Source organism: Mustela lutreola, chromosome 9 (genome assembly GCF_030435805.1).
Source record: "Mustela lutreola isolate mMusLut2 chromosome 9, mMusLut2.pri, whole genome shotgun sequence".
Classification (NCBI taxonomy): domain Eukaryota; kingdom Metazoa; phylum Chordata; class Mammalia; order Carnivora; family Mustelidae; genus Mustela; species Mustela lutreola.
The window spans coordinates 139,355,925-139,380,039 of NC_081298.1; the positions used below are offsets into that span (position 1 = coordinate 139,355,925).

The 24,115-nt window shown below is 55.6% G+C and overlaps 3 protein-coding genes across 12 annotated transcripts in view; 2 read left to right on the plus strand and 1 right to left on the minus strand.

The window, feature by feature from the left end:
- Positions 1-5,389, plus strand: part of CYS1 (cystin 1) — a 19,476-nt gene extending 14,087 nt beyond the window's left edge. Inside the window, exons 2-3 of the mRNA XM_059132678.1 lie at positions 1,667-1,719; positions 5,109-5,389. Of these exons, the coding sequence (XP_058988661.1) occupies positions 1,667-1,719; positions 5,109-5,223 (168 nt within the window). The 3' untranslated portion in view covers positions 5,224-5,389. The remainder of the gene's footprint in view (positions 1-1,666; positions 1,720-5,108) is intronic.
- Positions 5,390-5,536: 147 nt separating this feature from the next.
- On the plus strand, positions 5,537-18,464 carry LOC131807387 (uncharacterized). Of its 9 annotated transcripts, none has more exons than XM_059132674.1 (4): positions 5,537-10,287; positions 10,711-10,776; positions 11,312-12,384; positions 13,094-16,484. In XM_059132674.1, the coding sequence occupies exons 3-4, from the start codon at positions 11,894-11,896 to the stop codon at positions 13,737-13,739; spliced, it is 1,137 nt and encodes a 378-aa protein (XP_058988657.1). In that variant the 5' UTR covers positions 5,537-10,287; positions 10,711-10,776; positions 11,312-11,893; the 3' UTR covers positions 13,740-16,484. The 9 variants fall into 9 exon arrangements, 8 of the variants coding, with proteins under 8 accessions (XP_058988657.1, XP_058988658.1, XP_058988659.1 ...); XM_059132675.1 differs by having other exon boundaries at positions 5,537-7,583; positions 10,234-10,287; positions 10,711-12,384; XM_059132676.1 differs by lacking the exon at positions 10,711-10,776 and having other exon boundaries at positions 5,537-7,583; positions 10,234-10,287.
- Positions 14,466-23,460, minus strand: KLF11 (KLF transcription factor 11). 2 transcript variants are annotated; one of them, XM_059132668.1, is made up of 5 exons: positions 23,244-23,460; positions 21,943-22,051; positions 21,162-21,431; positions 19,006-19,969; positions 14,466-17,090 (listed from the first exon to the last, which is right to left on the minus strand). In XM_059132668.1, the coding sequence occupies exons 2-5, from the start codon at positions 21,943-21,945 to the stop codon at positions 16,813-16,815; spliced, it is 1,515 nt and encodes a 504-aa protein (XP_058988651.1). In that variant the 5' UTR covers positions 21,946-22,051; positions 23,244-23,460; the 3' UTR covers positions 14,466-16,812. The 2 variants fall into 2 exon arrangements, with proteins under 2 accessions (XP_058988651.1, XP_058988650.1); XM_059132667.1 differs by lacking the exon at positions 21,943-22,051.
- Positions 23,461-24,115: the final 655 nt, after the last annotated feature.

Sequence of the window (24,115 nt, forward strand, 5' to 3'; positions counted from 1 at the left end):
GAGATCAGCACATTGGAAGACGGAGCTGGAGAAATGACCAGCCCATGGCACCCAGACGAGGCTCTGATCCAGGATGCTTGAGAAAAAACCCACAGCAGACATTAAGTTGTGAAACAATAGAAACTTTCCCTTTCTAAGGGAGCAAGACAAAGAAGTCAGTTATCATTTCTTTTCATGTAACACCAGGAGTACAGAAAGCCTAGGGGGAAATCAAATGGCTGTTAGAGAATGTGAATGAGAACAAAAATAATACAAAAAGAATCTATAAATAAATTATTAGGGCTAATACAAGAGTTAGTAAATTCACCAGCCCCCCAAATATATATATTTCAGTCATATTTCTATAACAACAAGAGATATAAAATTTTATTTAAAAAGTTTATGTTGTGGTGTCTAGGTGGCTCCATCAATTGTGCGTCTGCCTTTGGCTCAGGTCATGATCCTGGGGTCCTGGGATCGAGCCCTGCATTGGGATTCCTGCTCAATGGGGAGTCTGCTTCTCTCTCCGCCACTCCCTCTCAAATAAGTAAATAAAATCGTTAAAAAAAATAAAATAAAGGGGCGCCTGGGTCGCTCAGTGGGTTAAGTCTCTGCCTTTGGCTCAGGTCATGATCTCAGTGTCCTGGGATGGAGCCCCGCCCTGGGCTCTGCTCAGCAGGGAGTCTGCTTCCCTCTCTCTCTCTGCCTGACTCTCTGGCTACTTGTGATCTCTGCCTGTCAAATAAAGAAATAAAATCTTTAAAAAAAAATTTAAAAAAATAAAAATTTTAAAAAGATGACAGTGGTAATAGCATTGCAAATACAAGTATCTAGGAACTGGTCTAAAAAGAGACATCCGGGACATCTGGGCAGCTCAGTCAGTTAACCATCTACCTTCGGCTCAGGTCATGATCTCAGGGTCCTGGGATCCAGCCCCAGGTCAGGCTCCCTGCTCAGCAGGGAGTCTGCGTCTCCCTCTCCCTCTGCCCCTACCCCCGCTTCACTGTCTCTCTGTCTCTCTCCCAAATAAATAAATAAAGACGTAAAAAAAAAAGGACATTAAAGGCCTGAATGAAGGGGAAACAGTCCCAGTTCATAAATCACAAGGCCAATTATTATAAAGATATCAATTCCCCCCCCAAATGATCTGTGGCTTTATATCACCCGAACAAAATCCCCAAGATTTTTGTTTCCCATGGAATAGGCCAATTCGAATATGCGGGAAGGCAAAGAACAGAGAGTATTCAAGATTCTTAAAAAAAAAAAAAAAAAAGTGGGGTGGGAGGACCTGCTTTACCAGATGTCTAGTTCATCGTAAAGCTGTGGTCCCCGGGACAGGCTGGTGCGGGCCCAGGGCTCGGCCCCGACCGCTGGAAAAGCCCACAGACGGATGTGTGCTCCACACCCTTTCCTAGGGACAGAGAGAGCTTGGTGGAGGCGAGGGGAAGGCCTGGAGGTGAGAGAGCGCAGGGTGTGGTCGGTCACAGGGAGCTGCTTCTGTGAACTTTATCAAGTCACCTTTCCCACCTGTGAAGGAAGCAGAGGGACCCAGGAAGCCAGAGGGAGCCTTTCCGGCTGTGGTTTTTCGAGGACCGCGGTGGCCGTCCGCTGCCGGCAGAAACCCAGGACCCAGGTGGGCCGCACCCCTGACAAACTTTTGATGCTTCTTCCTTTTGTCCTTCTCAAGGTGTCCTCGAAGCAGAGCGCTGATGAGCCCCCGGAGAGCGCTGGAGTGTCCAGGTGAGTGCAAGGCTGGGGCAAGCGCATTCCCTCCGCCAGAGGCCACAGCTTCTTGTGTGGCCCCCAAGTCCCAGGTCCCAGCTCACTGCCCGATGCAGCTCCCGCCGTCCAGGAACGGTCCCGGCCAGGGAAGGTACCTTCCATGGAAACATGCAGAAGCCCTCCAGTCTCACGGCCGCCGTGACCTTCCCCCAGAGAGAGGCTCTGACCCAGATCATCGAGGGCCTTCCCGATCTCCCTCATTCACGCAGAAAGTGTGTGCTGGGGGCACCTGCCGACGATCCTTCTGGGGTTTACAGCCCAGAGGGATTGCAGATGGGACCCCTTTAATTCTGTTTCAATTTTATCAGGAAAATGCTTTTAAAACCCCTGTTCACAAGCGCAGGCAGTGGGCTCCTGGGAGCTCAGAGAGGGGACAGGAGAGGCCTCAGGGTTCTCAGAGGAGCTGGTGATGGTTCAGCTGGTTGGAAGGCCGTGGGGGGGGGTCGCAGAGGAGGCAAGAGGAGGGAGCATCTGGGCAGCATCTCCAGCTGAGGACGCTGGATGCTGGCAGGTGGCAGTTAGCACAGGGCCCTGAGGTCATGGAGAGCCGGGAGCTCCCCCAGGTAGAGAGGGCACCAAGTGTTGAGCTGCAGCCACTGGCCACGGCTCTCGAGTGCGAGCAGGCTGGGACCCCGGGAAGTGGGAACACTTACACCCTCCGGCACCAGTGGTCTGGGCCCAGAGCCCTGGTCAGCTCGGTGGAGAGCCCTGGTCCTCCTTCCGACCCGCCTCCCCTCCTTGTATGGACCGGGGATGGGCTTGGCACCCGGCATCTGGGGGTGGTCTCGGACACAAGGGGGGACACGGGGTCCCTCTGCAGTAGCTGCGCCAGGGGTCCCGGCGGCGCTGCTGGGCTGACCCAGAGGCCCGTGCCTGCGGCTCTGTGCTGGGGACCTGGGGACACGCCTGCCTGTGGGCTCCAGCTCAGCGCTGGCTGAATGTTTCCACTGATTTTAAAGAGAATTAGTGTGACTTTTCCAGCTTTCGTCAACCTGAGGAGTTTAGAAGGGTTAAATTCTACCTGGAATCAATCAGCTCTTTCTTCTGCCTCTTAACCGAGGGGGCCCCTTCGCTCCCTGCACACTCCAGGAGGCCACCACCCTTACTGGGGTCCACTCCTCCCTCCCTCCCTCCCCTGCTTTCATGGGAGGCTCAGCCGGCTCCGTCCCCCTGCTGCCCGGGAGGAGGGGAGGGCCATGGAGGCAAGCTCCAAGGGAGGCTGGCTCTCCCCAGGCTCAGACTGGAGTGCGCTTCCTCTGGTCCCCAAACTTGGGCTCTGTGGCCTCTAAGGAGAGCCCCTGGATCCCGCCCCACATCTGCCGTGGTTCCCCATCCCCCTCTCTGCCTGCGGGCGCTCCGGGGGGCCCCCCCACAGCTCTCAGAGGCGCTCCGGGGCCCCCCCCCAGCTCTCAGAGGCGCTCCGGGGCCCCCCCCAGCTCGCAGAGGCGCTCCGGGGCCCCCCCACAGCTCTCAGAGGCGCTCCGGGGCCCCCCCCCAGCTCTCAGAGGCGCTCCGGGGGCCCCCCCCCAGCTCTCAGAGGCGCTCCGGGGCCCCCCCCCAGCTCTCAGAGGCGCTCCGGGGCCCCCCCCAGCTCTCAGAGGCGCTCCGGGGCCCCCCCCCCAGCTCTCAGAGGCAGCGGCCCCTCTTCCCTCCTGGCCTCCTCCCCCAGTCCCTGCTCTGCGGTCAGAACCCGGCAGAGCAGCATTTCTGGGAGAAATGTCCTAACGCCTGCAGTTTACTTTGAAATACCTCCAGAAATCAGACGGAGGAGATGTGTGATAAAGTAAATACAGCCAAAAAAAAAAAAAGTGTATTTACTTCATTGTTGAATCTACAATTTCAAACTTTCTGGATGCTTAGAAGTCTTTGTAATAAAATGCTGAAGAAAAAAATCCTTCAAAGCCCTGTTAAAGTATCTCTCCCCAAACGCTCGCCCCCCACCCCCATCCTTGGCAAGCTGGGGTGTCCCCTTGTCGGCGGGCCCCCAGCCTCCACACTCGTGACCTGTAAGGCAGGAGGCGCACATGGCCGTCTGGCTTCCGGCCTCACTCTGCCTCTCGAAGGCAGCGCGAACACCCGACCCATGTCTGGTCCCTCACCGTTCCAGGCACATGGTCAGGTGTCTCCCAAACGCTTGTTGGAAGAACATTTGATGTGGCCCTGGGCCATGTGGGCCTTGACCCCCCAGTCCCGATCATCCTTGATGACATCTGCAGAAGGACATGGAAGAGGCAGGGCTGAGCCGGTTGGGCAGGATTTGAGGACAGGGCTGGCCTGACCTGAGGTCTCAGGATTGGGTAACAGAAGCTGAGGGCGCATGGGGTGGGGAGCTCGGTGGCTCTGGAGGCTCCTGTCCCCACTTGTCCAAGAATCTCCCAGCCCGGCTCCCTGAGTTCACAGAAGGAAGTGGCCCCAGCTGTCTAACCGGCGGAGCCGTGCGGGCTCCTTCTCTAGCACGACAGAGTAGGCTGGTGGGCTTGCTGTCCCCCAACTGGCGACAGGCAGCTCTGGGCTGCAGAGCTCAGCTCTCCTCCAGATGCAGCCTGAACCGTGCCCACGCCCTCCCTCCTGTGAGAGGTTCCGGGAAGGCCAAGGCCAGTGCCAGGCAACACTAGCAGGGAGCAGCCTGAGAGAAAGGGAAGTTTGGGGTACAGGGTACACCACCCAAAAGTTCCTGTGATGTCCAGAAAGTCAGAGAGGGGATGGGCCACCAGGTACAGGCTGGTGGGAACCACTTTCTGGAGCCCGGGCAACAGGAACAGGGGTGTGGCTCTGGTCACTTTTGCCATGCCCAGTTTTGTCCTGAGCAGCTCTGTTCACCACCCCCCGCCCCTGCCCCTACAACAAGGGTGCCGGCCCGTGAGTAAATCAGGCAACAGGTGTCTCGAAAGGCAGCACACATTTGCTCAGGGCTAGGCCATGTGTAGGACTGGGTGTCGCGTGCTGTGTGTTATCTTATTCATGCTCCAGAATGGACTTAGAAATATGTCTCCACTTAGAGGGGGAGGAAAAAACCAACCATGCTCAGAGATACAAACGCCTTGTCCAAGGTCACAGCCCTAGTAAGTGGCAGAGCTGGGATTTGAACTCGGGCCCTGACCCCGAAACGCCCCAGGGGCTGGCTTCCAGGCAGGGTACGTAAGGTCTTGGCAGACAAGGTCATAGGCAATGAAGCAAGAGAAATAAGCAGAGGCCTGTCCTGTAAAAGAATAAGAAGGGCAAAGGTTTTCGGGTTTTGGTTTTAGCACGGATCAGACGTCCCCGAATGGGTAGGCCATCGGAGAGATGATGAGTTTGAAGGTAACATCTTGTCTCCTGACGCCGCTGTCTGTGTTTCTGGCCCCCAGAGCCCCGGACAGCAGCTGCAGGAGGCCTGAGAGGCAGTCGGGCATCTGTGCCATCTCCTACGACTACTCGGAAGAGGAGCTGATGGCCAGCATCGAGCGGGAGTATTGTGGCTGAGGCCTCCGGAGCAGCCCTGCAGGCCCCTGTCCCAGCCAGCCGAATGCTGCTCCTTTGCCCCACCCCCACAAGACTGGGGTTGCACCCCCGCCCCCCAGCCCTGCCCTGCCCAGGCTCTGGCTGGAGCCGAGCCCCTCCAACATGCAGTTACTCCTGGTTCTTTCAAGATCCAGCTTCAAGCTTGCTGGCAAGGGGTGGTCAGCCGCGCAGACACAGGTGCGAAGGCAGGCACAGGTGCGGCCCCCAGGTGCGGGCACAGGTGCTGCCTTCAGGTGCGCATGCAGGTGCTCTCCTAGCTGCTCCACTCTCGGTCTCTGGGGAGGGCTTGCCTGCGGGGTTCTCCTAGAGCCTGAAATGCTTCCCATGTCGAATGGCCCTCTCTGCTCCAGGACTGGGGCTCCTCAGTGCTCAGTGCTCAGTGCTCCTCCCGGACGGGCTCCCTTGGGGCCTCTAACACGTCCCTGATTCTGCGCACGAGCTGCCTGGAGATGTGGATGTGTGAATTGGGGTTCTGGGGAGTTAGGGCGGGGCCAGAGAGTCTGCATTTCTAACAGGTCCCTGGGGGACACCCCTCTTCCTGGACCCCAGCCTCACTCAGGGTAGGAAGGATTGAGTCAAAGCTTTAGACCTTATCTGACTCTTCCTTCCCGGCACTGGGGCTGTGAGAGCCACCGCCCGCCTTGCTCCCTGGATAGAGGCCTGCTCCCCTCCTGGGCAGATGTGATGGACGCAGCATGCGGGGCTGCGAGCTGGAGCCCTCAGTTCTGATCCCGAGCCAGCAGCCACTTTACCCCTTGGGCCTCAGTTTCCCTCTCTAGAAACTGACCCCTGGAGGCGCTTCCAGGCATAGCAGCCCCGACAATCTGGGATCAGGCAATTCCAGGATTCCTAGATCTCTGCTGTCCTGCCACCCCCTGGGGCACAGAGCTGCCCCTGCAGCTGTAGGGGGGTGGGGTGGAGGGAGAACCCCAGCCCCACCTGGAGGAGGTCCTGAGAACACCTGCTCTCACCAGCCTGATGGGACTGGTTTCCTCTCTTCCCACCTGGGAGAAGGCACAAAGTCATTGTGGTGAGGCCAAGAGAGCCCAAGAACATCCCTGTCTGACAGATGAGGAAGCCAATTTGCCGGGGATGGCTTTGAATCCAAGATGGGGCCGGGGGAGCCAGAGGCTGACCGGAAGGCAGGACCCCTGCGGGGGCGCAGGCATGGCCGGCCTTGGAAGAAGGCTCTGGCTGGCGTGCATTCTGGATCCAGGTGGCAGGTCCCCCTGGAGCAGCTGGGAGGGTGTCCAAACAAAGGGGCACGTGGGTGCGACGTTAGCTTTTGCCAAAGCCAGAAGAGGTCCCAACTTGTCACACACAGTTCCCACCAACTCCTGCAGCCTCCCTGGCGTCGCCGGCAAGACATGAGACCTTCTCGGGCACAGATGCGAGGCCCCTTGGCACTGTCCCCAGACCCACAGGCCTGCTGCCGTCACAGGCAAACGGGTGTTTCCATCAACTTTTATTACTTGGCAAGACAGCCTTTGGTCAGATGTTCCATCGCTGGGAGATTGTACCTCCGAGCCAGAGGACGGTGCGTGGGGCCTTCCAACAGCCCCAAGTCCCCCCAACAGCGAGAGCTCCCCCCCATGCAAGCCCAAATCATTTCTTTTGATCAAAGATGAAAGCCATTTCTATTTTAATAATATAGATATTTCTCTTAAAAGTGGTTAATATTTTCTTTCTCACCACCAGACACATTAGGCCTTGAATTTCGTGATTTAAAATGTTTACAGTTTTACATCATTATTTTGTTAAAATGGAACGTATTTGGCCAGTTTCCTGCATTTTCCAGTGGAAACCTCACACAACCGTTCATGAGATGAAAGTATTCAGAAAAAGAAGACGTCCCCCTGGGGCTACTACGGTCTGTGTCAGTGTCAAAGTGAGAACCCGTCATCAAAGCAAAGCAGTTGTTCTCAGGTCTTTTTTTTTTTTTTTTTTTTTTTTTTAAATTCCCTGAATTCAGGAAAGTATCTTCTGGACAGTGGCCAGCTGAATAAACTATGTGCCCCAGCTGTGAGGTGGAAGGTGGCCAAGTAGGCCCTGTGGGGCGCTGGCCCAGGGGGCGGCGGGGAAGGCCCAGGGGCCTACATGGGGTCCGAAGGCCTGTGGTGGCCACTCGCTGCTCCGGCCCTTCCTGGAGCAGCTCCATGCGCCCCGGGGGCCCCAGCACCCTGCTCTGGCTCCAGAGCTGAATGCGGGTCTTGTTCACAGATGGGGAGGGAAGAGGCTCCACTAGACGCAGGAAGAGAAAGGCTTCAGGGTCAAAAGTGACAACGACACGTGTCGAGGTCTGGGACGTCTGAACTCCACAAGTGAGTCTCCCGGTTTCTGTGGTGGGCGCGCTCCACGGGGAGGTCGCAGAGGCCAGGAATCCAGGAAACACACTCTGTTCCTGGCTCTGAGAAACGTCATGGCCATTTCCCTGGGGCAGAGGCAGAGACATACTGTCCCCTCCTTCTGCCACTGGCGTTCCCAAGCCCCTCCTCTCCGGCCCCCGGGCTCCCAGCCTCATTCGGCCACCCTCCTCCTCACTGTGAGATGTGCTTTCCTGGGACAGGCCAAAGTCATCGTCTTTTTTTTTTTTTTTTAAAGATTTTATTTATTTGAGAGAGAAAGAGGGAGGGAGAGAGGAGGGGCAGAGGGAGAGAATCTCAAGCAGATTCCCCGCTGAGTATGGAGCCCGACCAAGAGTCAGACGCTTTACTGGCTGAGCCACCCAGGTCCCCCTTGATGGTCGAAAGTCTTAGAACCACTTCCCACTGGGCTGCCCATCGTGAGCTGTGCTGCCCCTCAGGGAAGCCCCCCAGAGCCTCTGCACCTCCATCTCCTGACTCCCACGGCTGTGAGCCTCCCCTCCTCTGCCAGATGCCTGGTTCAGGCATGAGATCTGGTCTCCACCAGGGATGCCATGCTGTCCCCAGGGGCCGGCACACCTGTAGACATGTATTCAGTCCAGAGAGGGGAAAGGCTGTCAGAGAAGAGTAGCCATGGCTCCCCACAGAGGTCTAAGCCACGGGAGTGGCGGTCCTGCTGCTCTGGTGATAATTAGGCAGGAAGAAACCTTTCCTGGGTGCCAGGGAGAGGATAAACCACGTCAGAGGCTCTGAAGGCCCATGCCCTCTGCTAGGAAGAAGGTGGCATGGAGTCAGCCCTTCGCCACTGGGGCATATGGACCCCCCGAGGACTAATCTGACGGTAACAGGTGCGCAAGGCTGTACTTTCTGTGGTGAAGTCATCAGAGTTGGTTGCTTTCAGAGTTGGAAAGCAAAAGCTGCCTTTTCTGTGGGGTGTGGACCCCAGGAAGGAAAGGTGACCCTTATTTTAAGTCTCCGGGAGGCGACCATCCCATGGGCACCCCGTGGAGCCGGTCGGTGTCTGGGGTGTGGCCACATGGGAGGCTGGAAGTGTGTGTGGTTTCTTGTGGCACCAAGGGCCCAGGGCTGCCCTTCCAAGACCTGGGCTTCTGCCAGCGTCAGGGGCCTGTGGTCAGGAGTCAATAGTGACACCACTGGGCAGCGAGATCACAGCAGCAGCAGCCTTTAGGACTTCCTGGCTCAGCCCCTGGGGAGCTGCAGTTGGAAAGATCCCCATTTGGGCTCGCTAAGCCCCAAGAGATTTAGGATAATTTGTAGGGAAAGATGAGGAGCAGCAGAAGGAAGGGCTGAGTTTCCTACGAATCTGACAGGAGAGGATCTGAGTGGAAAATAAAAATAACACGGCCTTATGAGCTAGGGGGCCCTGGAGGGATAACAGACAGATGTGACAGGAATGAGCCAAGTCCCGTGCGAGCTCAGATGAGGGGGGAGCCGCTGGGGGTCTGGGTCCTGCTGTCCACACCGCTCCCTCCCTCATCCTTGGAGAACTTGGGGCAGGAAGGAGCCAGGCTCCCCGACGAGGCCGATCAGCTTCTCTCTGCAGCAAGAGCTGGGAGCGGGGGTCGGGGAGAGCCCGGTGCAGGGGGCGGAGGCCCGGACTCCTGTCTTGGCCTCACTTTCCAGCGAATGACTTGGGGATCTTAGCCGCCTCGTCTTTTCGGTGGACGGATGGCTCCTGTCCTTCCTACCGCCCGCGGTTCCTGGGAGGCCTGACCGGCCCATGGCTGGCAGGGAGCTCTGTCAGGTAGCAGGTGGGGGCCTGGTCACGAGGAAGGGGACCCTGTCGGGCCACTCGGTGTAGGTGGAACAGCTGGTCTGTGCTCCACAGGAAGCCGGCTGGGTCTGGGCTTGGGGCCTTGGGGGTCAACCAAGAGGCAGAACTCTTCCTCGGGGAAACCCCCAAGGTTACAAGTGAGGACCTGCGGCTTCCAGCCCCACCCGGCTTTGCAGCCGGAGCTCTGCCTTTTCCTGGGGTTCCCTATACTAACGTTTCAGAGCTCCCCACAGCCGCGTTGTCGCCAGCCTGGGGAGCCTGTGCTCAGCTGTGCCCCGTGAGGCCAACCGCAGGCCCTGGCTCCCAGGGTTGGAATGCTGAGCCGGCGGGGCGTGGGGCTGGGGACTCCTGCACATCGAGCCCCAGGCCCAGCCACTGCCCTGCCCCCTCCGAGAGCCCTCGGTGCTCTGAGAAGCCCCATCCTCAAGGAGCCCGGATCTAACCGTGCGGGGTCCCCCTTCAAGGAGCTGACAAAATTAGCAGCCCAGTGGCCCGAAAAGTGGGCACAAGACCATGTGCACAGCTGCCTTCGGCTTCAGGTGCGGCCACGCTCCAGGCCGGTGCGCACACGGGTGGCTTAGGGCTCCCTCAGCGGATCTCCAGCGTCCTCTCGCGGTTTTCTCTCCCTTGGCTCTCTGTCCTTTGACCCCTCACCTCCTTGGTGTCCCTGGACCCTCAAGGCCATCTCCTCAACTCAGGGACTCCCCTGAGTCCTGCTTGGTTTCGCCTCCCTCCACTGTAACCTGGAAACTTCCTTAAGGCAGCCATCGGAGGCAATCGCTGGGTTCACCCCACTCGTTTCCTGTCTCTCAGGGGTTTCTCCACAGTCCAGGTCCTTGAAAATGCTACGATCGCGATTTTGTTTGGGTGGGTTGTCCCTTGCTGTTTTAAGATTTATTTATTTATTTGAGAGAGAGACAGAGAGAGAGAGAACGCGTGGGAGGGGCAGAAGGAGAGAACTTCCAGCAGAGCCCATGCTGAGCACAGAGCCTGACTCAGGGCTCGATGTCACCACCCCGCGGTCACGACCTGAGCAGAAACCAAGAGTCGGGGGCTCAGCCACCTGAGCCACCTGGGGGGCCCCTCCCTTGCTATTTCAGACGTGAGGGTGTACTCGGGTCTCGTTACGCCGTCTTGGTGGAAGTGAATCCATATTCCTCTGACTTTAAAGTTCATATTGTCACAAGTCGGCCCGTGGCAGTCCCTGAGAATGACCTCCTCCCTGTTTAGTACAGTCCCTGACACTTTTTTTTTTTTTTTTCCCAAAGATTTTATTTGTTTATTTGACAGATAGAGAGAGATCACAGCAGAAGGAGAGAGAGCAGAGCAGAGCAGTTAGGATCCTTGGCTCCTTGGGTAGGAAACAACTAAGGTTTCGTTTGTTTGTTTGAAGTGGGCTCCACGCTGCGGGGCTTGAACTCACAACCGGAGATCAGACCTGAGCTGATATCAAGAGTCAGGCGCTTAACCAACTGCAGGCGCCCGTGCTAAGGTTTTCCTCTCCACACAGAATCAAAGTGCCCCGCTGAGCTCGGCGCGTGGCCCCTTGTCTTTACTTGGGTGTCATTTCATAAATAAGGACATTAAAGCTCTAAGCTTTAATCCTTCAGCAGCTCACGGCTGGATGGCGTGGGCCCACCTCAGGCCAAATCAGCTCTGGCCCCCAAAGCTGCCTGCAGGCAGGCCAGGGCCTGTCAGACCCTTGGCAGAAAAGAAGGCCGCTCAGGGGTCTGTCTGGATGGCTCAGTTGGATCAGTGTCTGACCCTCGATCTCGGCTCAGGTCATCATCTCAGGGTCCTGGGATCAAGTCCCAAGTCGGGCTCTGGGCTCAGTAGAGTCGGCCTCAGGATTCACTCTCACCCTCTGCCCCATCCCCTACCCCAAATAAAGAAATAAATCTTTAAAAACAAGCAAAGAAGAAAAGAAAAGAAGGCCGCAGTCTTCCGTGCTGCCCTCGCCCGGGGCCACCAGTCCTCTGCATGCCGCCGACCGACTGGACGCTGGGAGAGAGCACCGCCCGCCTCCTCCCTTTTCCGGTCAAGACCTCGCAGCCTTTGCCACTCAAAGCCCGTCTACTTCTGAGCATTCTTCCTGGGTCTGCGAGTCAGGGGTCTCCTGGCTCAACTCCAGCCCCGGCCTCACGCCTCCAGTTCCTCGAGTCTGACCCCAGCACGGAGCATGAATTCCCTCCATTTAACAAATACCGAAGCGTCACCTGGGCCTCCAGGATGCTAGGCCGTAGGGACCCAGGCCGGCCACGAGGACTGGCTGCCATCCTCGTCCTCAGGGAGCCCACGGTCTACGGAAGGGGACAAACAGGTAAACACGGCGGCGTGATCACAGGGACAGGTGCCAGGAAAGAAGGCTGGGCAGTGAGGGGAGGCGGTAGGGTGTTGGCAGGAAAGGGAGGTTCAGAAAGGGGGAGACGGAGCACAGACCCCCGTCCTCCCCACGTCCCTCGCCAGAATCCAGATGAGTCCACGGCACGTGTGGGCTGCTCCTCTCCTCCCACCCTGGGAAGCGCTCGGCCATACTTGCACGGCCCTTAGGGAGGACCCGAGGCTGCCCCCACCCAGGGTTGCCCCCTCCACTCCCACCAGGGCGGGCCCTCACAACGCACCCTGGGCACCTACAGCCTGGGGTGGGCGGGGGAGGGGGGGCCGGTGGCATCTTTGTCCCATGCCTGCTGCTGTTCCGGTCCAGGGCCTGGAAAACCTTCCCCTCGCCGTCAGTTCCCCTCCAGAAGACCTTCCCAGCAGCACAGGCCATCAGCCGCTCCTGGCGCGGGGCTCCCCGCCCCTCTATCCTCTTTTATCTGCGTTCGGCTCAAAATGTTCCTCGTGTGTTTTCCCGTCTCACCTGCTGGACCGGGAGCTCCCTGGGGGCAGAGACTCGAATGAGTCATCTCCGGGTTTCTGCCCCGGCACGACGGGGGGGGGGGGTTCATCCCGTGCTGCTGGATGGTGGGTAAATGGATGGCTGGGTTCTGGATGGGTGGAGGGGAAGGGGATGGCTGCGGGGGGGCGGGCAGCGGGAGGACGGGGAGGGGGTAGATGGGAGGTGAGTGGGAGGGTAGGTGGATGCAATATGCCAGTTTCTGGCATGTGGGACCCGACATTTTGGCAGGTAGATTAGACTTGTGATAAAATTCAATAAAATAGAACAAGTTTTCATCTTTAAGAGTGAGCCTCTAGGGTTTTTTTTTTTTTGGTTGGGTTTTTTTTGTTGTTTTTTTAAAAAAGATTTTATTAATCTATTTGACAGACAGATTACAAGTAAGCCGAGAAGCAGGCAGAGACAGAGAGAAGGGGAAGCAGGCTCCCCGCTGAACAGAGAGCCCAATGTGGGGCCCATCCCAGGACCCTGAGATCATGACCCGAGCCGAAGGCAGAGGCTTAACCGAGCACAAGCCCCATCATGGTGTGACTGTCATCTCCCTGGACACGTGCCTCTCCAAGCACTTGGCTTGTGGCATCTTGTTTCTTCTTTATCATCTTGCTTGTTGGCTAGTTTGCCCTCTGAGCTCAGTGAGGCATGCCGGGGAGAAGCAGCCCATCCGTAGAACCGGCTCAAGGCGATCCCGGACCGCACTAAGCTTCGTAGAGGGCTGTAAGAGGACTTTGGGGACACGGACCCTCCTCACTTAGAGGGGACTGTGTCTCACCCCTCTAGGGTGGGGAAGCCTGGCCTCGGGGCTTTCTCCCAGGAGCGGCCCAGCCATCAGGAAAATGTCTCAAGTTCTTCACTGTGGAAGTCCCTAAACAAAGAGGCAGGGGGAAGCATGGGGACCGTGGATGTTACAGGAAGCAGTCAGAACCCTGGGGACAAGAGGAAAGACAGCAAGTACAAATTCACAAAGCTGAAGGTACCAAGCTTATGGCTGTCCCCCGGAAACAAAGGTATTCGGAGCTGGAGAGACTTGCCCGGGTGGACTGCGGGACGCAAACCTATTATGATCCTTCACCACTCCCCGCCCCCACCCTGGCGCACACCCACGACCAGGAGTCACGTGGCCTCCAGAATCACGCCCCAGGGGCCCAGGAAGGCAGGGAGCCCACCGGACTGCCACAGACGGCGCAGGAAGCGAGGAAGGAATCCAGGGGCCTCCAAGGTTTCAGGTGTATGCCCTGTTCTTGTGTTAAAGACAGTGGGCTGGGCTGCCGGGGTGGCTCAGCGGGTTGAAGCCTTTGCCTTCGGCTCGGGTCTTGGGATCTCTGGGTCTTGGGATCGAGCCCTGCATCGGGCTCTCTGCTTGGCAGTAAGACTGCTTCCCTTCCTCTCTCTGCCTGCCTCTCTACTTATGATCTCTGTCAAATAAATAAAATCTTAAAAAAAAAAAAAAGACAGTCGGCTTCACTGTGAGAAGTGAGCGTGGGAGAGATGAAGAGTTTGGTCAAGTTCGAGAAGCCGACTGGACGCACGTCGGAGGGGACGGCTGGATGTGGGACCCCGCTGCTCGGTGAGAGGGGCCAAGGACGGACAGGCACGCGGGGCTCTGCGGTGGAGGCTCTTCCTAAGGCATGAGATGGGCCGCGAGCACCACGGTCGCGAGGTGAGCAGGGAGCGGAGGGGCCCGGCGCGAGGAAGGCCAGAGTGTGGCCGGCGGGGGTGATCGGCTCTGTCCGGGGCCGCTGCCACACGAGCACGACGGCTGGGGCCTGAGCTCAGCACATCTCAGCCCCCTCGGCCGGGCGTGGAGGCACAGCGCCGGCTGCCGTGGGCCGGAGGGCAGGAGCCTGTCAAGCCCGGGCTGGACAGGGAGGGAGGGAGGAAGAGACTCCCGCTCGCTCTGCCTCCCGCCGCAGGCCACCCCGCTGTCACCGTCCCAACCTGTCCGAACCGCAGCAGCGTCCGAGGGGTCACAGCCCCTCACACTTTCCCAGCGGACCCTCCCAGAAACCTACAGGGCGTCCTGGGAGCTGAGCAGAGCCCCGGAAAACAGAGGGGAGGCTCCGGGAGGGCCAACGCGCAGTGAATTTTGTAGACTCTGTGCTGGGAAGACAGCGGGTACGTTCTGACGCGGCTACACGACACAGGACACAAGTCCAGTTTGCAAATCAAAAAGGTTTTATAGGATTCAAAGCAAAAAGTTACATCACACATACTCATTTAAATAACAAGTCAAAGTCTGTTACAGAAAACATAATTCCAAAGCATTTTCAATTTTATTACTGAAACTACTTAAAAAGGCTCCAAGTCAAAAAAAAAAAGACGAAGCAAAATTGCTCAGGCGATAAAGTGCACTGGGGGGAGGGGCGCGCTCTGCTTCCGGGGCCCAGAGGCGCTGCCGCGGCCTCCGCGCGGAGATAACGCAAGGCCCCGGGTTCCTGGGACACTGTTCCTTCGATGGAAACTCTCCCAATTTACAGTTCTCAGTCAACAGAGTGGGGGGAATGTCATTTACAGAAGGTATTTCTAAATCCCATCAGGAAATGGAAGTTTGGGTCAAAACCATTTTTAACACAGCTATTCCTTAGAAACGACACTGCTGGGAGACCGACCTCTAACGCCACAAGTAACCCAACACTCTGAGACCTTGTATCATCCACCAGAACGTTAGTCGGACTTCCATTATTTGGCATAATTAAGAAAAATACCCAAATTTAATGCCATTCAGTGGCACAGACACAGAGATGTTTTTGTTGATTTAAGACAGAAGTGGGAGAAGACTGCGCAGTGGGGAAGCATGAACTATATACATTCAATTACGTTCTTTTGCAACGGCGTTGTCTGATGAGCTGCAGGAAAAGTCGACTAGGAAATGTCCAAAAATCTGGAAGCCCTCAGACACACGCCAGCATTCGGCACTCAGCCGTGCGCGTCGCAAGCAGCTGACACCAAAGGGCGACTTGCCGGGTATCAAGCAACACACAGTGACTCACCAGGTGATGACCAGGCTAAAAGGACCCGAACATAAAAGCTAATCGTATTTATTCAATATTTCACGTTACCATCATTTTAGTAAAAGTAAATGCCAATGACTAAGAGGCAGAGACAAAACCTAAATGCATTCGACACACAAAAAAACCCCTTCCCAGGCTTGTGTTGCCTGGATTCCTGCCGCCGCCCACCGTGAGCAGCTCAGCGACTGCCCGGACCCTGCACTGCGGCCTCTATAGAGAATCAGGACCTGAGATCGCACGGGTCCAAAGTGGTGCCCAGGGTCTATTTTCTAAGCAGACTGCAGAACACCCCATTCCAAGTCATTCTGTTTGATCAACTTTCTTCAAATATAATGAACGAAAGGCGAGCAGAGTAGCGTTGACTGGACGGAACTAGCATTTCTCCTGTAGTTCTCCGAGTTTAATCACTAGGGGACTCAGAACCTCAGAGCTGGATTGTTTGCAGGTCCGCTTCGCCCCAGCTAAACTGTATTTTGGTGCAAAGTTCCTCCAACCGCTAAGGACCTTTCCTTCTCTAAGAAGTTACTCTACTCAAAAAATACGCTAAGGCCACAGAAAAAGAAGTCAACAGATTATAAACAAAGCGGCTGGGTTTGAGAGCTTACGTTATCTTTGTTCTGGTGTTTGAGGTACAAACAAACTGAGTAACTTGCTCTCAGCAGAGCCACGGCCCCAAAGGACACTCAGACCCCACAGCTCACTGTTCACCGGGTCTCTGTCGGGTATTTTAAATGACCCCCTGGGGTACATTCTTTACAAGTCACACCATGGACACAGGTAAATGACTAGACCTATATAACCAAATTTTAATTCTTTAGGCTCCAGCCTTAAGGAATCATTGCCTGGAATTTCTCTTGAAAATGCTATGAAAAAGCTAAACTCAAGTTCTTCCCCTCCTTCCCCCCTCATTTAAGAAGCCCCTATTCAACCAGTTCTGGTTCTAAAAAATTCGTAGACCTAAAAGGCCTGATGACAGACTCGTGGTTTTTGTTTCTTTGTCTTTTTCTGTGGCTGAATAATGTGCCAAATTTACCAAAAGTAGAGTTATTATGAAAACCATTGTTGAACACGGAAAAGAAGACTGTAAAATCACTATCTAGAAATTGGTGGTTGGAACACCAACAATATAAATATTGTAATAAAAAACAGTATAAAAATTAGTACCCTGTCTCAGTTCTACAAAACATGAATAGAAAGGTTGTAAAAATCCAGATTTTGTAAACTTTATTGCCGAAATGTCGGTTTGAATGCTGGTGATTCAGATGATCCAATTTTCTTCCATTTCCTCAAAAAAAACTTGTGAAACTCCAAAAGAGATTGAACAGGGTCCCAACCAAAACAGGAAAAGTTTAACATACTTCCATCAGAACCAGCTCCCCCTTTCTCCTGCAACAACCCCCCCCCCCTTTTTTTTTGGGAGAGAAAACCATCAGTTCCTGCTCCAGAAAACTGCCTCCACCAACTGCCGGGCAGCTCCCGGCTGAGCGCTCAGGCGGAGGCGGGCACGGCCCCCGGGGCCCCCGGCTTCTCGGCCGAGGCGAGCGCGCTGAGCCGGCCCAGCTCCGCCTGCCAGCCCGGGGCCTTCCGCGTGGTCACGTGGCGCCGCGCGTGCTTGGTCAGGTGGTCGCTGCGCATGAAGCGGCGCTCGCACGCGGGGCACGCGAACTTCTTCTCCCCTGTGTGAGTGCGGCGGTGGCGAGACAGTTCGTCGGAGCGAGCAAATTTTTTATCACAGCCCTCCCAGTTACAGTTAAAAGGCTTCTCTCCTAAAGGGGGAGAAAACACACGTTCAAGGAAACGTAAACACTCGGCAGCTTCCCGAGCTGGGGAACTCAGACGTTTTTTAAATTTTGTTCGTCAAACTCTGGGAAAGTCGTGTCCTGTTATTCCGCACCCGGCTGTCCGAACGTCAAGAAATCCTCCCCTTCTTGTTGCCGCGCCTGAGATGTAGGTCAGGGCCCAAAGATGTCAAACTAATCTCACATTTCCGAATTTTCTTTTTTTTAAAAAGATTTACCCATTTGAAAGCGAGCGTGTATGTGCAGGTGTGTGCGCGAGCGTGCAGCGGGGAGGGGTAGAGAGTCTCAAGCAGATTCTGCATTGAGCGTGAAGTCCGACTCGGGGCTTGATCCCACAATCCCAAGATCATCATCCGAGCTGAAACCAAGAGCTCGATGCCCAATGGACTACACCACCAGGGTTCTTCTCAAATGTATTTTAAAATAAAAATAAATCTCTCGTTATAGCTTAGGTTAGGGGGAAGATTCTTGAAAAGAATAATTCCCTACCTCAAGTGCAGCCCCTTAGGGGCGCCTGGGTGGCTTAGTCACTTTTTAATAGAGATTATTAGACTCTATTAGATTAGAGATTAGTCTCTATATTTTTTAAGATTTTATTTATTTATTTTTCTTATTTCTTATTTATTTACTTGTTTTTATTTATTTATTTATTTATTTGACAGATCACAAGTAGGCAGAGAGGCAGGCAGAGAGAGGAAGGGAAGCAGGCTCACCACTGAGCAGAGAGACCAATGCGGGGCTGGATCCCAGGACCCTGAGATCATGACCTGAGCCAAAGGCAGAAGCTTAACTCACTGAGCCACCCAGGCATCCCACTAGACTCTGTTCATTGGCTGAGTGGGAGCCGGCACGATTAGAGCTCTAATGAGCTCCAAGCCCCGCACCGATCTGAAGTGCATTTTGGAAGACAACACAACAGGGACTCACTGCTGTCCTACAGGCCGTTAGCGGACATTCTGGTGGAAGGGGGTTCCACGACCAGGTTCATGACACATGTCTTTTTTACAGACTGTGACCTGCTACTGTGCTTACAACTTATGTGTGTGTGTGAACCTCTGACAGGCGAGTTTCACAGACTCCTTAACCAAAGGAGCCTTAAAAACAAGAGAGCCGCGAACATCTGAAATATTCTAACGGGACTTACGAAGGCCTACAGTCTACCAGACCTTGGTCAAAGCCAGAGCTACCAGCCCCCTGGAGCTGCAGAAACGTAAGCTTAACGAAAATGAAAAAGTCACTTCCTTAGTCACACTGTCCACATTGCAGCTGGTGGCTACCTTAACTGGACAGGGAGTATTTCTCTCATCACCAAAAATTCTCTCGGAGCAGGCTGACAAGATAATAAAGGTATTACTAAGTCACAGTTTCTTGGATGACTTCTCCTTCTGAATTAGAAACGATACATTCTCAACATAAGAACACTGCATCCCCTTCAAGTTCGCACATTTTCGAATTTAAACTTTTCCATGCTGTAGGGCCCTTTCTCCATAGTGAACCAAAGTAAGTTACACTGATGTTTCTTGAATGTGAAATGCACATTTTCTAAAACACAGAAAGACTGAGGAATCTACAACATAAACAAAAGGGGCAACATGAGCGTCACCCTAAAAACCTATCAAAGGGACCACAATCCTAGAACTACACCACATTTTACCTACTGGGATAAGCTGATGACATGTTCTAGAAAAACCAATAATGGCTGCACTAATGTTAATCCCAATCCCTATAAGACTCTGAAGGCTTTTCGGAACCAAAGAAAAACAGGCAGCCCTCCACCTTCTCCGGGGGATCTCATGTTTCCCTCCTAGTCCAGGAAGGCTCAGCGTGTGGTTCTTCACCGCAGGCTCTGGAGCTCTAACATCCCACCAGCCTTCAAACTCACCTGTGTGGGTGCGAAGATGAGCCTTGAGGTGGGAACTTTTGAAGTAGGTTTTCCGGCAACCTGGGAAGTTGCAAACATAATTTCTCCTTCGGGAAAAGTCTACCTGAGGGGCACAGTTTTGACCGGAGGCAATGAATACTGGGGCAGGGGCGAGGGGCAAGAACTTGCTATTCCCCACAGCCACGACACTGGACGCCGAGGTGGCAGGCTGGGGGAGGGCCGCCTGGGGTAGGACCAGCATCACAGCTCCCTGAGGCACAGGCGGTCCCACGAACACAGGCTGGGGCACTGCAGCAGCATGGGGAAGGATGGGTTTGACAGTCCCTGCAGACACTTGGGGAGGAGGTTTCAGAAAAGCTGAGAACATGCCACTCTGTCCAGTCACAGGGATCATTTGGCAAAAGACAGGGGAACTGGGGACAGGGACAGAAATCAGAGGGGTGGCTTTCCTTGGCAAGTCACTTTCATAATTCTTTGGTGAGCAGGTTTGAATTGCAACAGGCCACCCTGCCTGCTGGCCTTTGTCAACGGGGACCAGGTCACCAGACTTGTGCAAGCAAGGCTGACACGACACCGAGTTAGTGTTCAGTAGACTGTCTGTGAGCTGTGTGCCCAGCGAAGCTTCAGGATGTCCCAGAAACTGTGCTTCTCCTTCCCTGTTGATGGAAAGTTGGCATTCTGGAATCTGGGCAGTAGGCAACTGACCAGAAGCAGGACTCCCCGCCGTGTGACGGATGACACTTGTCACCATGGGCCTGCAGGGGGTGCTGGAGGCTGGCTCCAGTGACTCCATCTTCAGATCCGGAGGGCCCCTCTCAGCCTTCCTGCTCAGCACTTTGGCTGCCCCAGCAGAAGCTGGGGTGATGGTCTTGACCATGCACGCTTTGGAATCAGTTACTTGGGAAGGAACAGGTGTCCCCGTCGATGGCTCCACAAGATCAGGGCTCTGAGGAGGAGTCATGCACTTTAAAAAAAAAAAAAAAATACCGTGTGAAAAGGTTGTTGTGGTTAAATTTTAAAAGGACTTACTTTGATCACCGTGTCCCTCATGCCTTTTAAAAATTATGTAGGAAAGACTCTTCTGCGCCTGCTCACAACGGCACCCAGTGGATTTCCAGACCACGTGAAGGACTGCACTTTCTAAGCTTCTCCCCATTTCCTGTTCGCTCCCAAACCAAACCACTTGCTTAATTTTAAAAATGTCAGTTCCACCCCTGAGCTTCCACAGCTACTGAAACAAGCAATTGAAGTACAAGAACTCCAAATGAGTTCTTATATTCAAAATAAGAGCTTTTCACAGTAGTTTTTGATTCTCAAACCTTATTTATTATTATTATTTTTTAGATCCCAATGCTAATCATTTAACACACACTTACCCAGTGCCTACCAGATGCCAGGTAAAAACCCGTCAGAATGATCCTCCAAAGGCCATGCTCTAACCAGTGGCTCTAAGTGAACCAAGCCTCTCCTGCTCCCACTTACTGTCAGCCTCCCTGTGGGAGAGCTCAGTGCCAAGTAAGTCTGCCAGGAGCTGTTGGCCTGCTACTGGCACAACTCTCTCCCCTGACCACAAGTCCCTTCTCATCCCTCTCCCCAAGCCCGCTTTCCATGCTCTCCTTCCAGGGCAAGCCTCCAGCCCAAGACAATCAGATTCTAATTTTCACATCTGTTAGCCCACTCTCAATTTCTCCAAGCGGAGAAGCAACCTCTCCCAACGCTTCTGTAGCTCTGGCAAGTTACGAGGACAAAAACACAAACCAGGCTTGACTGCACTCAGCTCGCACAGGTAAGAAGTGAGGCTCTCCAGGGAGGAAGAGGCCAGGATTGCAACCCAGCTAATTACGGCTGATGCCAAAGCACGGGCCGCTTCTAGCTGTCACCCGTGTATCCTGATCCCACGCTGAGTCACCTGGGGGAAGCCAAGCCCCCACCCTAGAGTTCCCCAGGAAAGCAAGTACATTTCACTTTCTCACATCACTCTGTAGTTTTCCCCCTACGAACATTTCAGCACTGGGGCTGCAAGCTATGATCTATTAATGGAAAGAACGTATTTTCGAGAAGTAGGAGAAGTTTTCACCCTCCCGACCCACGTCTTCGGCACATTCATCTAACCCACTCCAGTCACTACACAAAATGCTCTCCTCCCTATTTCTTACCAGAGTCGATAAAGAGTCGAAGTCCTTTGGTAGCTCAGGCGTGGCTGTGTCCACATGCACAGTGCTGGTGACGTCCCCAGGGTCAGAGACAGGTGTGAGGGGTCTTATCTTTAACAGGTCACCTTTCTGGGATCTTTGACCCCAGGAGCTCATGCAAACAAGAGCCTCAACTGCTTCGATGTCATTCTGCTCCAAGATACTGCATGTAGACCTTTCACTATCATGCCTTTTTCTCTCCAGGATTGACTCACAGATGTCCATGATGTCCACCTAAACGCGACACAACACAAAGGCTTCTCAGTCCAGGGGAGAGAGACAAGGTAACCCTGATGGGCACGTGGGTACGTACACCAAGCGCCTGCTCTATGCACGTGACACACACATGAAGCTCAACACACAACATGCTCTGTAGTCTAGGAAAACACGCCAACAGAACATTGACCACAATTTCACTTTTAAGCCAGCATTCTGAAGAGTGAATATGACTGGACTTGGCTGGCAAGCAGTTTCCATGGAAAACCCTGACTCTTAAGAAAAGTTAAGTTCGTGTTTTCCTTCAGCAATGATCATTTAAGACTTTAATCCCAGAGCTATGAGCCAAAGTGGCCAGTGTGACGCTGTCCAGCTGGGAGGAGAAACGGACACCAGCTCCAAGCCTTCAGCTGGCTGAGAGGACACATGGCTCTTCAGAGTTGGCAAAGCTGGCAGAAAAGCGTCCCTACAGATGCATTTTTGGCAACTCTGAGGCACTCAGCACAGTCTTCTCAAGTCAGGGCATTACCATGGCAGAACTTTCCAGTGGCTCAACTCTAACAGTGCCAAGAAGGGGAGCCCATGCTGGTTGAGCCTTGTTCCTTACTCAGGAACAGTCACTCCTCACTGCCACAGGGCTAGCAAGGAGATAAGAAAAAGAATTTTAAAAATCTAGCACAGCCCAAGAGACAATTGTCCTTCCTGTTTTGTCAAACCATCCTTTTTCAGCAGGGGTGGGAGGAGTGGAAAGAGAAGTGACTGGAATCAAATGATGTCCTCCCAAAGACCCCGTCCATTCTCTAAAGATCTGTTTCCACTTGGCTTGCCCGAGCGAACATGGAATCCCTCCGTCCCCACCAGGTCCCTCTGCAGTGCACGCTGGTAAAGTGCCTGCCTTTGCAAGTGCTCTTTAAAGTGCCACTGTGGCCCCACAGCCGGGGCCTCGGAACCCTGAGGTCACAGGTATGGGGCTGTCGCCTCCTCCCTGGACCACCACGGGCAGGATGTCTGGAGGCACACAGGGCTCCCACACCTCTCTCTCAGGCCCTCAGGGCCCGGCAGTCTCGAGGACCGAAGTCCTAGGTCTAGCCAGCCAGCTCACTCCCAGGGCCCTCAGGCCCAACACTGAGGGCTACGACTAAGAAGAGTGCCCCACCTGACCCCTAGACACCCACCTCCGCTTGCGCCTTCCCGCCAACTTTGCCCCGCCCCACCCTCTTTGCCCCGCCCCTGCCCCAACACGCCACCTTTCCGGGTTTGCCCCGCCCCCCTCCGTAAGAACTTGCTCCGCCCCCTATATAAGGCCTTCCTCCCAGCTCTGCCCCACCCTCTGCCCCCGCCACCGTCTCTCAAGCTCGGCCCCGCCTCCTGCCTCCACCCCCTCGCCTTTGGGCCTTCCCGCCAGCTTTGCCCCGCCCCCACCCCGCCCCCCGCAGCGCCTTCCCGCCAGCTTTTGCCCCGCCCCCTATCCCCCTCCACCGCCCGCTCGCCGAACACCCGCTGCCCGCGTGTCGCGTTCCCGCCAGCCGCGCCCCGCCCAACGGCCGCCTCCTCACACGGCCTGGTGACGTCATGGCTGGAAATAGCCCCGCGCCGGGAGCCGGCGGCCGCTGCGGAAACGCCAGACAAAGCTACGCGTAGGGCGGCGCGGGGCACACGCCCCCGGCCGGCCGGACGCGTCCCCTGCCCCTCCCAGCTCTGGGGCCCGCTCTGGCACCGCACCGCGCGGCCGCCACAAAGCCCCGTGCATTCCTGCCCTCCTCCGCGCCCGAGCCCCGCACAGGCGGCACGTCCCCGCCTCGCCCCTCGCTCAGATGGGCGTCCACTCACCGCACGCGCGTCGCCCGGGCCCGCGGAGCCCGGAGTGTGCATGGTGCCGGCGGCCGGCACGGAGGCAACAAAGCAGCCGCGGGGCGGGAGCTCGGCGCACGGCTGCAGTCGCACGTGCGCCGCGGGAGGCGGCGACCCGGAGCCCCTGCAGCCCGCGGGAGCCTCCGCCCGCTCGCGCCGCTCTGCCCCGGCGCGGCCCTCACGGTGCGGGAGGGGCGGGGCGGCCGCGGAGGGAGCGGCCGTGGGGGCGTGGCGCGAAGGCAAACCAAAATACACCGCGCCCCGCCGGGGCGGGGCCGGGTGCCCGCCAGCCAATCCGCGCCCGAGCTTTACGCTGCAGGCCAATGGGCGCCGCGGGGAGCCGCGTGATCGGAGCCTGGCCGCGGCGTGATCTGGCAGGGCGGGATGCGGCACGTGTTTTGGTCGGAGTGAGGGGCGGGGCCTGAGGCCCTGGAAAGTAGGGGAAAGGTCCCGGCGGCAGCGGCGGCTGCTGCTGGAGGGAAGGGCGGGGTGGGGGGGAGTCCCTGGGCTGGGGAGGGGGGGCGCGCTTAAAGAGGTCCCTCTCGCGACCTGCCCAAGCGCAGGTCCCCATGGAGTGAATTCGTCCGGTTGAGGGAACCCAGCAGGTTCTGCTTGCTTGTTTTTTGTTTTTATTTTTGTTCTTCAATTTACCTCTGGTTGGCTCCTAGGAGTGCATCCCTGAGGGAAAGCTGGTTGGCTGCAGGTGACGTTTCTGCATCCATGGCTCCTTTCTGCAGGCTCCCAGGGCCCAATCTTCTAGACGTGGGTCTGCCTTTGACCTCCCTTCCCAGGCAGCTCTGGGCCCCTTTTCCACTCTTTTAAGGGGAGTAGGGTGAACCAAGATCTGAAGG

Coding starts and splice junctions, on each gene's coding strand:
- KLF11 (XM_059132667.1), bottom strand. CDS start 23,285: ATGCACACTCCGGGCTCCGCGGGCCCGGGCGACGCGCGTGCG. Junction 21,432..23,243: donor GCCCGGGCGACGCGCGTGCG/GTGAGTGGACGC, acceptor TGTCGCGTTTAG/GTGGACATCATGGACATCTG. Junction 19,970..21,161: donor TCGACTCTTTATCGACTCTG/GTAAGAAATAGG, acceptor TTTTTTTTAAAG/TGCATGACTCCTCCTCAGAG.
- LOC131807387 (XM_059132671.1), top strand. CDS start 11,894: ATGAGTCCACGGCACGTGTGGGCTGCTCCTCTCCTCCCACCCTGGGAA. Junction 12,385..13,093: donor TCATCCCGTGCTGCTGGATG/GTGGGTAAATGG, acceptor TCACCCCTCTAG/GGTGGGGAAGCCTGGCCTCG.